At 37.6% G+C, this 13,698-nt stretch overlaps 1 protein-coding gene across 1 annotated transcript in view; it reads left to right on the top strand.

Moving 5' to 3' along the window:
• Positions 1-13,698, top strand: part of LOC108712883 (elongation factor-like GTPase 1) — a 155,933-nt gene that overhangs the window by 117,962 nt on the left and 24,273 nt on the right. Inside the window, 1 exon segment of the mRNA XM_041588274.1 lies at positions 11,240-11,371. Within this exon segment, the coding sequence (XP_041444208.1) occupies positions 11,240-11,371 (132 nt within the window).

Raw genomic sequence — 13,698 nt, 5'->3', positions numbered from 1 at the left:
TCAGTGAGTCATGTGACAGAAATTACATCACTAAGATCTGATTATAACTGATGACATCACTAAGCACTGTTTATAAGGATATAATTTACAGGATATATATAGTATATATATATATATATATATATATATATATATATATATATATATATATATATATATATATATATATCATGTATTTCTTTATTTTAATAAGCAGCTATTTTGTGGAGTTGTAGCTACAAGAGGACCCACAATCCCAATATATTGTGACAAGTTTCTCATAATTGAGAACCTGACTACAAATATAAAGTTTTTTTTATAAAGTTAATCTAGGTCATGTAAAAACTGTTAAAATCTGACCAACGTTTTCTGCACGTAACAGAAAGAAATGTGAAGCCTTTGAGAAGTTCTATTTGCTCCAACCAGTGGGAACATTAGCTGTTATGCCCCCATTGACTGCAGGCCGGATAATGTTAAAATAATTTCATACAAAGAAATTATACAGCTGGAGGAAACTTTATTTGACATAGCACAGTACAACATAACTGCATCCTTTTCAATGCAAAGAGGCTTTATTATCAATTATTTATATACTGATAATATTCTGTTTAAATGGAGTGACATGATGAGCCATTATAGCCAAGTGACTAATGATAAACTTTGTTCCTTCTGCATGATGCTCTTGATTGGTTGCCATAAATATGACCTTTGGTGCAGCATCTGGTTGTCCTGTAAACTGGTTACATTCCAGTACAATGGCTTTGCTAGTAAGTACAAACAATATGTTTCATATTTGACATTTCTTTAGTTATCTTTTGTCTTTATGTTTGACACCAGTATATTTTATAAGTTCAGGGAACTATATTTGGTTTGAGAATTTGTCTTTCTTTATCTTTTGCTACAGTAATATTTATAGAGGGGGTTATTTTTTATTCTTTTTTAAGATTTAAAACTTTTGTATTTTTACTAGGTTATTGCCAGCACTGTAGAAATGCTTATTTTCTTTAAGGGAGTTGGGTCAAAAATAGTTAAATAATCATTGGCCTGCTGGAAGAGTTATCCTATCTGTGGTGTGTTTATATAAAGTTTTCTGTTCAACACTCCCTGTGTTTTCCAACTGGCTAAACAGTTATGTCTGGAACACTTCAGCTCTGGGTCTTCTGTAGGGTAGAGCACCCTAATCTCTCCAAACAAACAGTATTGATAAGTAGTGATAAATCTGAGTGCAGACAGTCTCATTTGACAGCTTATTTCAATTACTCTAACCCTCACGGACAGCTCTCCATTCCGCTGAATACTTAAGTGTTGATGTCATCGGGTTTCATAAGATAACGATCCTGAGGAGTGATTTGCTTTTCTTCCTTTACAATGTGCCAGTAGTTACAATTTAAACAGTTTCTAATAATAATTTGCTTCTGGCTTTGTCTTATGGAACAAAATGTGTCCTCAGTCTCTTCTTTGGCTTTCATTGGTTCTATAGCAACCTAACTATGAAAGTCAGGCAAGGAACTGAAAAGTAAAATATAAGTTTCGTACAAATAGTGTTAGGGTTGCATTGCAGTTAGTATTGTTGTTAGGTAGGTAGATATTTGGCACATGGAGCTGCTTATTTATGTTTGCAAGTGCAATAAGCAAAGTGCAATTTCGAACACAGCAGCCATTGATGCAGGGCACTGAGGTAACTGTAGGGTTACAGTCTGGTCCTGAGATGGCAGTAGCTCCAGGGTCTCTCTGCCTCAATAAGCACAGGACCACTCTATGCAGACAGAAGGGCAGCAACGTTTTAATGTGTATTTTTAATGAATGGGGTTCTACTTGCAGCTGACTGCAGGGAAATTTGTGACAACACAACTGCACTTCTTGTCACACACGAACCCTCCATTTTCATTTGTATATGCATATGTACATTAGTTATTCGCAGGCTGCTCCGAAACCTGTAGGGGCCCCACTGGTATTCAGCAGGCATCCACATATCTTTTGCAGGTCTGGGGGATGTGTATGTGCAGTAAGCATTCAGTGATTTCAACACAAACGTGTGCCTTCGCAGGAAGCATGTGCAGCGACATCACTTCTGCCAGCGTGTGGTGATGTCACAGACTGCATTGCATAATTATCAGAGCCACGCTCTGCAGTTGCACCCCCCCCAGGCCACAGCCGGGTGTTGTGTGGATTGGACAAACAGCAACTACTGATGCGATAATGGCGGAGCTCACCCGGTGCTGCCCGACCTCCTGTTTGATCTCAGCTCTCTTGTTGGACGCAAAACCAGTTTTTGGGGCTTATTTAATGTTTACATGATGTTGTAGTAGACTTTAATGTATGAAGATCCAAATTATGGAAAGATCCATTATCCAGAAAACCCCAGGTCCAAACATTCTGGATAACAGGTCCCATACCTGTATATATAAACACATACATATACATACACTATGGGCTAGATTCACAACTCCACTTTTTGTATTGTGTTAAGCCCCCCCCCCCCCCCCAAAAGTAGAAATAATTCAGTGAAAAAATCTGAAACTTGGCTGGTTCATGTAAAAGTCAATGGGTGTTGTCTCTTTAAATTACAAACTATTTTTCAATTGAGTTTTTGAGATGAATTTGAAATTTAGCAAACTCATTGCAAATAAAGACTGTAATGTAATTCACTGCATTCCTTTTGCTTTTTCATGTTTTTTTTAATGAGTTTTCAAATTTTGATTTTTTCATAAATAAGTGCACATTCGCTGAAAACTGTTTTTTCTGCACCAACAAATGTAGCCCTCATTGTAAATAAATTGTAAACAAGGGATAACATTTATAACACTAAAGATGACCTGAACTGTGAATATTGTTGCCTCCAGTTAGTTTTTGAACCAGACAGCCTGGTTTTTGGATTTTATATAAATAAAAGATAATAATAAAAACCTGGAATTACAGTCATGTAGTCGGGTTGAATTGTTTGTGACCACAAATTTAGCGCACCAAACCATTATTGGAATATATGTTGTGTCAGTGACTAATTTTCCTTTGTATGTTGAAATCTCTTTACGCTTTAATAAAATAAGTTAAACTCACTTTACACCTGCCGGTGCTACTTTTGTATAAAAGCCCATGGATTATAGAAAGTCCTAGGGGGTTGGCCATGGTCTGACACTGAGAGCATATACACAAAGAGACCTGAAATAACAACAAGCATAACAGGTGTACAAGTCTTTCTAAATGAATGTGTAACATATAGTGCCATATCCTTAATTTTAATGTACTTAATCACCTCATTATTTAATTTGTTGGTGACCCAGGGCAAATTATTGTATTATCAAAACTGCAGTATCAGTTTCAGTGGTTTATGCCTAGACTTTTCGACAAATAACTTGTAATTTGTTCAAGCAAACTCAGTACATTGTAGCAGGCCAACATAATTTGTTCAGTGATTGCATAATCTTTGGTTTCAAGTGGGAAATAAGAGTATCCTTGTAAACCAAAATGTTATTGTGTGTGTTCATGCTCAATTCACATCATTCTTTTTATTAAAAGCCAAGCTTTCTTAGGAATTGTTGTGTGTGCAGTAATAACAAACAGTTGGAGGAATGTTTTGGCTATGTGTCTGCAATCACTTTTTACTTGACCTTTAGTGTCAGACGCTTCTCTGATTAACCTCTGAACTTGTGTGAATGTATGCTTCTGGATTAAAGCAAAGTAAAATAAGAAGCTGCGTTCAGCTGTCAATGCAAACATTGTGCTAACCATGACCATTTGCAGACTTTACCCTATATGCATAATTTGTAAATATTACTAAAATAAGAGGTTTTGACTGATATACTTGTGCCGGTTATTTGTATGTGATTGAGAGTGAGATAAATAGATGTGTGCTCTTTGTTTCACGTGCAGGCACATTGATCCTGAAAGGGTACAGGTTTGTTCTAGTTCTGACCACTTTAAAGTTACAAACATGCAGACTAAACAGTCCCCTACAATTGGTGCTCACAGTCCAGTAATAGTATTTAAAAATGGGAACTACTATTAAAGATAGTTTGTATTTGATTTATAATTAAACACAGCTACCTTAAAGGGGAACTATCATGAAAATAAAAATGTAATATAAGCTTCATCATGCTGAAATAAGAAATAGTCTAAATATAATCACTATAAATTGTTTCTGAAATAATCAAGCAGAGAACCTAGCCTGGTTAGGGTGAGATGGGCTAAAAGGAGCCAAAAAGTCCTTCACTTCCATGAAATGCAACATAGAGCCATCAAGTTGTTCTTCACTATTTCCAGGAGATATTTCTAATTTCATTAAGATGATGCATGTATAAAAAATTCATTTTCACAATAGTTCTTTATAAATGTTTTAAGGTTAACTTAATTAACTGGTGAAATGCCAGAGATGCCTCCCTGTGACTACATACTGTACTGATAAGACCAATTCCATAGCTCACACATGGAGTTATAGTTACTTAGTAAACTACCCATTTTGACTGCTCCTGGCTTAGTTACTTTGAACATTTTCTCTCTGCTCCTAAGAGTAGTTAAGTGTGCTTGAAGGAGGCATTTTAAGCAACGTTCCACACAATTGGAAAGTTCTTATCAAAGGAAGTTAGTGATTTTAAACACCAGCTGAATCTTGTTGTTGGTAAAATAAATCCTACAGTAGATTGTTACACAAATTTGTAATCACTGGGATCCCCTGAGACTAGAGGCCCAAGGTAAATGACCTATCAGTCAGGTTTCATGGTTTACTTGGGATGGTACTAACATGGTACTAATGTTCATATTAAATTCATAAACATCTCTCGAAGGGTGCTCCGTTAAGTACAACAGAATCATCCAAAAAATGTCCCAGATCATCAATCTGCAATGTTGGCAGTTTTGCCTTGGCCTACTTTTATTCCTGGCTGGTGCGGAATGCTGGGAGGTCTACTTCACAACACCCTTCGAGAGATGTGCTTGACATCCTTGTCTAAGCTAAAAGTTGTCTTCTTCCTAATGATTTGTTAATTTTGTTTGTTCGAACCTGGCTTACAGGTTCTTGTATCCTATTTAGTCTCTGTCTGCTTTCCTCTTCTCTGTATACTATGTTTTTTGTCCTCCATTTAAGCTATATCACTTCCTTGTCTGCTCAAGTGCCTTACCTTCTTACAGAAAATTATAGAATATGGTTTGACTGGAATTTTCATTGGCAAAATCATTAAAATGCTGGAAATCACTAGATTTTTTTTTTATTAAATTCAATGGGAAACATGCAAGTATTTCTTGGCCCATAATTGTCAGCAAAATCATGCTGAAGAGCTCAGAAACTGTAACAGACTTGAAGAGAGGATTATTTTAGGAATACGATGAAAATCATCCAATATAACATCCAATATAACGATGGGGCCATTGGTGCCTAGGTTGTTGATAATTTAGTCCCAGTAAATCACACCACGGGTTAAATATATATAATACTTTTGTTTTTTAGTAGAAAATATAATATGTAGTTAGTTTAGAAATGTTCTTCTTAAACAGGTGAGCTTTTGTTATAATGTTTGTATAGTGTTTCTTGTAGAGAAAGTAGCCTAATATACTGTAGAGAGCAACCTGTGAGTGGCTGGGCCATTGCTGGCCATGTGCCTGCTCTTTATATTGACAATACTGGGTGATAACACCACAATAGTATGGATTGTCCGACAGTAAGAGTCTAGAATGTCATTAGTTGTGTTGTCCTCAAGGCTCAACTCTCCAAGAAAACTCAAATATTGTACTTAAACAGTGTTACTTCTTACCACAGTCTGCTATATCATATAAAGCTGAAGAGAATAACTTCATGTGGCTCACATGTCTTAATATTATGTATGTGTATTGTGGTGCTGGGTTTAAAGCTTATTGTGTGTGACCATGTCGATCTAGACTATTGGGCAGATTTAGTAAAGTTCGAATGGTAAATTTGAATGTTAGAGTTGAATTTTTGGTCAAAAGTCATAAATTCGAGTTGGGAAAAATCCAAATTCTAATTCAAGATTTAGCATTTCTTGACCCTGGAAGTAACTCAAATTCGATAGGTCGCCAACTAAAACCTGACGAGTTCATGTAGAAGTCAGTGGCAGAGGTCCAGTGACCCATTTGAAGATGTTCAAAGCCTTTCTGACATTCAAGGTTTTTTTGGAGAAGAGTTTTTGGGTCAGTAATATTAATTTGAGTTTTAGATGTTCAATTTTCTTCTTAAATAAGAAGAAAAAAACTTGATCTCGATCACTCGACCATTGATAAATATGCACCTATTTGTGTATTCTATGTTGAAAATCCATCAACACAAAAGAAATGTCTTGTGTCACAAGACATATCCCTTTATCTGGTGAATCTCTTTTGAAATGTTTTATTGTGGTTTATAATAACCACTAAAATAGCTTCTACATGTCGCAGAAATATCCACAGAACACTAAATATACTTGTCTGAGCCGATCTTTTTGAGGCCAGTCATTTTGCAGAGTCCATAGTTGTTTTTTGTTCATAAAAATCATTAAACAGCCTTTGTGTTATTTGCTATGATGTGTGTTACTCTGCTTGTTCACATTGCCGTATCTATTCCAGTCTATGTCGGTAGCTCATTCTACCTACAGCAGCGCAGAGATAGATTTATGTGATACACAGCTCTCTCTAAATACCTCCTATGTTTCTTCTTAGAATTTACATTGATCGGAACACAGTATCCCAGCTGGAAAGGCCTTGCTTTGTTCTCAGATAATGGATTGCACAGGTGTTTTCTCTTATATTTGATACTAGACAGAAAGTACTGTCTGCTCACACTGTATACCAACAAACATATGGATATCCAGCTTGGAGTCAAACTGGGTTATTTGATCATTCTTACTTCTGTGTATCCATACCCTTCAGATATAGAAATGTCTCGTCTAGCAAACAATAAGCAGATTCTGTTGCAGTGTTCTCAGACAGGTAGCAATCCAACTGCTTAATACCAAGTTTATATCATTTTACTTTTTATACAGACTTCAAGCCATAAACACTGCACATTGGTTTCTGAACCTGGGAAGTATCTGATGTTGAGGACTAAAAAAAAAATCCATTGCCTCATTTACATAATGAAGATGGAAACTGGGCTTGCACTCAGTTTGGAGGTCTAAGGGCTGGGACACACTGGGCGATTTGGGGAGATTTAGTCGCCTGGCGACTAATCGCCGCGACTTTCCACGACCAATCTTCCCTGAATGCTTCCCCTCTCTCTGCGCCTGGCTAAAATGAAAAATCGCCTGCGCTAATCACACGCGGCGATTCGTTTTCCGAAGTCGCCCGAAGTTTCCTAGTGAGGCAACTTCGGGCGACTTCGGAAAACGAATCGCTGCGTGTGATTAGCGCAGGCGATTTTTCATTTTAGCCAGGCGCAGAGAGAGGGGAAGCATTCGGGGAGAAAAGTCGCTGCGATTAGTCGCCAGGCGACTAAATCTCCCCAAATCGCCCAGTGTGTCCCTACCCTAATGATGTTTTGTCTTGAAGGAGAACTATATGTTTTTCATAATCTTGTGCTCTGATAAACTTCAATCACTCTTTGCTGCTGTACTGCAAGTTGGAGTGATATCACCCCCTCCCTTTTCCCCACCAGCAGCCAAACAAAAGAACAATGGGAAGGTAACCAGATAACAGCTCCCTAACACAAGATAACAGCTGCCTGGTAGATCTAAGAACAACACTCAATAGTAAAAACCCATGTCCCACTAAAACACATTCAGTTACATTGAGAAGGAAAAACAGCAGCCTGCCAGAAAGCATTGCTCTCCTAAAGTGCAGGCACAAGTCACATGACCAGGGGCAGCTGGGAAATTAACAAAATGTCTAGCCCCATGTCAGATTTCAAAATTGAATGTAAAAAAATCTGTTTGCTCTTTTGAGAAATGGATTTCAGCGCAAAATACTGCTGGAGCAGCACTATTAACTGATTATGAAAAAAACATGTTTTCTGATGACAGGATCCCTTTAACCATATAACTCTCAGTAAGGGATTGGTCAGATATTCTATGATATATGGCAAATACAGTGAGACCACAACCATTTTACCTTTTCCCAGATTTTACATACTTTTTTTTGCAGTTCCATCATGCTCTAATGCAGGGCTGTCCAACTGCTGGCCAATGACTCCCCTTGTGTGTGTCCCACATGAAAGTCTGCCTGCTGCGTCTTCTTAACATGTGTAAAATTTAGAAGGTATCACTGCAGAGATTAACTGGCCTCTACATTGTTTAAACCTCAAATTCAGACTCTAATCCCGTGCATTGTTCACACTTATAACACCTCTATTGTTCCCACCCTAAAACCATGTACTGTTCACACCTGAGACCCAGACTGAAACTTCAGTCTTTGTTCACCTGTTCACACTCATACAAACTGCTGAAGGGGCACCAGCACTGCGTCACTGTAAAGGAACAGAATTAAAGCTTCTAATTGTAAAAATTCTAGGAATTTTCTGCTTACAGTAATGGAGACATTTATGTACTTTAAGGGTAAGGGTCGCCCGGCGACAAATCACCTCTTCTTCGGGAGACTAATATCCCAAAAAAGCTTTCCCACCGGCTAGAATCTAAATCGCCAGTGGGATCACACTCGAAACATTTTGTTTTTTGAAGTTGTGTCATGAGGAAACTTCGGTTGACATCGGACAATGAAGCGATACGAGTGCCATCCCATGGACGATTTAGATGCAAGCAAGCGAGAAGGCTTTTCAGGGAGATTAGTCGCACAATGAAGAGGCGACTTGTCGCCTTCCGACTAAATCTACTCAAATCTTAGTGTGTGCCCTTATCCTAAGCCTTCTAACTGAACATCATCTTCTTTGATTGTTAGAGAACACAAGAGTTAGATGTCTGTGTGTGATTAGAGTGAATTGCTCCTCTGTAAAATATGCATTCAAATCTCCAATTGCTATACACAAACAAGCATGAAATGCTATGATTAGTGTGAATAGGCTTTGCATAGCCTTATGGTAGTGGAAAATAAAGTAAAATCAATGCAAAGGGATTATGTTTAAACATAAATGTACCTGAGCTGCCACAGTGATTGCAATGTATAAGCATGAGTTATAAATGAGCAGGCGTGTGCCTAAATGAATTCACCATGCTAGTGTAGAAAATGTACTGGTAATGCTCACAGAGAATGAAATGCAGATGTTTAGCACATTATAGGTAGTCCTTTCACTGCCAGTAAGTTCCCACAGTGTTGGCTGTATCCATTAAAACTATTTAATTTCCCATTAAAAAATCATTAACATCAAAAGTCTTACCTCACACCAATATTAGTGATCCATTTTAAAATTCAATGTCAGAAAGACTTGCATCCTGGAACTTGCACTGACCAGTTCCACTTAATTCTGGTTCATGACAATACCACTTATCATTCATTCATCCATCACTCTAAACATCTTTCATGGCTCATCAGTGAAAATACGACATCGGTTTTTGCCATCAACTAAGGAAGCTGTAGCTGCTGGAAATGATGTAAGCACACATTCTGGGCCCAATAACTTTTTACTTTTTATGAAGACAAACATGCTAGGGTCTATAAAATTCATTTGTGGGTTGCTGTTTAGACAACCCAAACCTTATGAACCTTTTATAGACATGCTCTGCAATTATACACTCATGTCCTTTGAAAAAAATGCTTCCTTTTATGATGGCAAAGCCACAGAAAAACATGTTTTCACTGCATAGCGTTGGTGCCAACTTACTGTTATTCTTCACTTGTCATGAGAGTGTTTGTTTGTCTTCAGGTACTTCTGTAGCATCCATCTGGTGCATGGGCAGCTAGAGATAACTCCTTGGGGAGGAGGGATTTTTTTAGAAATCACAACATTATATGGCTAAAGCTTTTCTTTGCTAATGGCCCATTAAATAGTTATTTTTTGGCTCCATGTGCTCAGTACATTCCATTTAATGCAATTAACCAAAACATTTTTTTAACATTTGTTTTGCTTGTGCCGTGTGTAACAGTTCCAAAGTGTTCAGTAGATTATTCTTATGGAATTTCCCACCTATTTTAGTAGGCAGATGTGTTTCTATGCATCTCAGACAGTTAAAATGTTTTTCCCTTTTTATGTGTATTGATGGGGCGGATAGATAAATGAATCTGTAAGCAGACTGAATCTTTTATTATGTTTGATACACAGGAATTTCTCCTATGGTACAGCAGTGTTATATGTGGGCATTGGTTCCTTTAGATGAATAACTGCTTTTGGCCATGGGTGAAGTTGTGAGCAGGCACTGTTAGGAGAGGATGTTTACTATGGCTCTGAATTTAAGACTGTGCTATAAAACCCCCACTAAGCCTGTGTAGTGTCACTGAAACTCTAACAAGATTTGGAACTTCTACAGACAACTCTAAAAGCCTAGATCATTACTGTTATTGGGCTGCTTAACTTCTTGGCTGGTACAGTCAATTCTGTATAAAATTCTGCATATTTAGCCACATACATTTTTTTTTTACCCAGCGGCTAACCAACCCCTTGGATGTTGCTCTCGGTGACCTCAAAGCAGGAGCTTATTTTTGAATTCTAGGTTTTGGAGGCAAGTTTTGATTAAATAAAAACCCTGTGCACTGCTAAATAGAGCCTTCTGTAGGGTGACAGTCATTATAGAGGGTTACCAAATAGCCCTTATTTAGCATCCCGTGGCCTTTTTTCAAGCTTGTGTTGCTCCCTAAACGTTGACACGTGAATCTGGCTCACAAGTAAAAAGGGGTGGCCACCCTTGGCCTAAACTCTTTATAAACAGAGTAATTTATTCATAGTGTGATGAGGAGCTCTGTATGTAACTCAAAAGCATTTGAGATAAAAAGCCGTTTATTATACAGAGGACTACTTGCTTTTTTTTTTTGATTTTTGGGTGCCATTCCTGATTTACATATATACGACATGCTTTCCTCTTTAAATAGTAATCAGTGGCAATGCCATAGAGGACACAAACCACGTCACCATTGTGATTCACCCTCGTTTTTTCTTGGGAGGAAAAATTAAATGAATACTTGCATGGGGGCCCATATGCTTGTGATGATAATGCATATTACTGGATAAAATAGCATGTTTGGGCTTTCAGAGGAACTCGGTGAACTCGCGGAAAGTTTAGATTTTATCAACATTTCCATATAACAATGGGTTTTCAAGTCACAGACTGATCTGGTGATCTCACAACTATTACAGATATGGATATTCCATACATGCCATAATTTTAACCTTGTTCAAAATGATAAAATCATTTTTCTTTGGGGCTTTGCTGATTAACATTTTTCTTGGGTTTCTTAGGTATTGGTGGTTTAGAAGAATTTGTTCTTAAATCAGCAACGCTGTCCACTTCACCAGCTTGTCCACCCTTTATTCCTCTCAACTTTGAAGCAACTCCAATTGTCCGTTTTGCTGTTGAACCAAAGCATCCAAGTAAGTTGTCTTAACTCTTATGGCCTTTTTTGTGTTCCAGTTGGGCTTCAGTACCAGATTCCCTTTACTTTCCACTGACTCCTTCTCATTCTCTGTCTATGCCCTCTTCCTGCTTTGCATGTTTCACTCTGCCTAGTTTTACTATTTTGCTTTAATTTGCTCCTGTGTTGCCCGGTTAGTTTTTTAGTAATACAGTAGGGGCTCTCAATTCTAGGCATGTTTTCTTCTAACTTAACTTGCTGTTATAGACTGCCCTGAAGTTTTTACCTACCTTTTGCTACATGGCTGGAATACCTGTAAGCTACAGCCTGCAAGCTTTCCATGGTATCTGTGTGGCACTTCCTACTAATATGTATAATGGCAAATGTGCAGGTACTAATCTGCTGTGGCTTTCTTCAGCTTTATTGTCTACTTACAGGGAAATAAATGGATGGTTAACTTTGATAAGAAATACATATTGAAGAAGAAAATAGATCTTTTGTAGTGTATAATAAAGTAGATTTGTTTTTCTTATACCTTTCCATCTAAAAGAACTTTTGACCCTCCCGTGTTAGACTAACATGCCAGTGCCAGATGCTGTTTGATGCGGAACAGAAGGTGCACCACAGGTCTCTCCATTCGCTTCTGCACTGAAACTTGAGAAAGAACATATTTTAAGTTCTTTGTATTTAAGAATAAGGGGGGGGGGGGAGATTATGACATGACTTTATGAAAATGTAAACTATAAACTGCATTCTGTGGTATGAAATATGATTTATGGAAGTGTCAGATTTCTTCAGAGAAACCAGCATAAAAGATTATTTGTAGACTCTTATCAGAAAGCTGTGTAAGCTGACAAAATATGTCAGTGTCATCTTAGGCCTGAAAAGGATATGCACATAGATGTTGATTATTGAGATTTCAGAGAGCTGGTTATCTAAAAAGTTCCAGATGCAGAGTGATATAACCCCCAACTAAGGTGAAGATGAGTAGAAGTGTTGCAGTTATATACTGAAATAGGAAACGGTAAAATTACTGAGGAGCACCCCTATTGATTCTACATATTTGTTACCCATATTGTTGACAACTTTTTCTTGATGACCCCATCATGCTTGGAAGAACATGTATCATACTTTTCTGCAATCTCTATGCATTTGTGTTGAATCACACGTGTTTCCACATTTGCCAGTTAAATGGATGGGTCTGGGTTTGGCAGATGCCAGGACGCTACCACCCTAAATGTGTAATGCCTACTGTAAAGTTTGGTGGAGAAGGAGTAATGGTCTGAGTTGTTTTGCATGGTTTGGCTATAGTCCCTATGCAAAATGCATACCTACACTGTAATGAAATTATTGGCAGTGCTTTGCTTTTGTGCTTTGTGGGGAAGGTCTTTCCTGTTTCATTATAATAATGTTCCAATGCATAAAGCTAGGTCCATGTACAGTGACTTTGTACAGGTGGGGGTGGAAGAACCTGACTGGCCTATACAGATCCATGACCTTAACCCAACTGAACAAATGTGGGATAAATTGGAACACCAACTCTGAGCAAGGCCTGATCCCCATCACCAGTGCCTATCCTCATTAATAATTTAGTGCTGAATGGATGTAAATCCAGCCAGCAATGTTCCAACATCTACTGGAAAGCATTTCTAGAAGAGTGGAGTCTGTGGAAGAGAGAACCTCGTATTTATACCCTTGGATTTGGAATGAGAAATACAGGTGCCCAGATACCTCCCTATCCATATAGTGTATGTTCCTAATCCATATAGTATATGTTCAAATACATTTTTATCAGAGATATCATCCTCCCACATTTACCTATGTTTTACTTGGATGCAAAAGAGATCTCTGAGACTGAGCTCCATACAGTACTGCATATTGGTTTCTTGTACAAAGCACAATTTAGCTACAAAATTTTAATCATTTAGGGGGTTATTTACTAAAATCTGAAAAACTCATTATTTTATAAAAACCACTTCGACCAAACTCCTATCCACATTTTTACCTTATTTATCAATAAATGAACTTGAGAAATTCTGGTACGGGAAAAGACTCGATGAAATCGTGAAAAAAAAAGAATCCTGTGATTTTTTTTCGGATTTGATGCCGGAAAACTCTTGATTTATAACCCAAAAACGACAAATTCTTTGGATTATTGTACAAAACCCAGCACAGATCATGAAAGCTTCCAATTGTAAAGAGACATCTGCCATTGACTTCAACATGACCTCAGCAGGTTTGAAATGGAGTACTTTTTTCTTTGGACTTTTAGCAGCCTCTGGGTTTAATAAATCATGAAAAATTCAATTTTTTTTCCACCAAAAAATTTGTTTCCCCTTTAAACCT

The sequence above is a fragment of the Xenopus laevis genome, chromosome 3S, assembly GCF_017654675.1.
Source record: "Xenopus laevis strain J_2021 chromosome 3S, Xenopus_laevis_v10.1, whole genome shotgun sequence".
Lineage (NCBI taxonomy): Eukaryota > Metazoa > Chordata > Amphibia > Anura > Pipidae > Xenopus > Xenopus laevis.
This window is presented reverse-complemented; position numbering and strand designations above follow the sequence as displayed.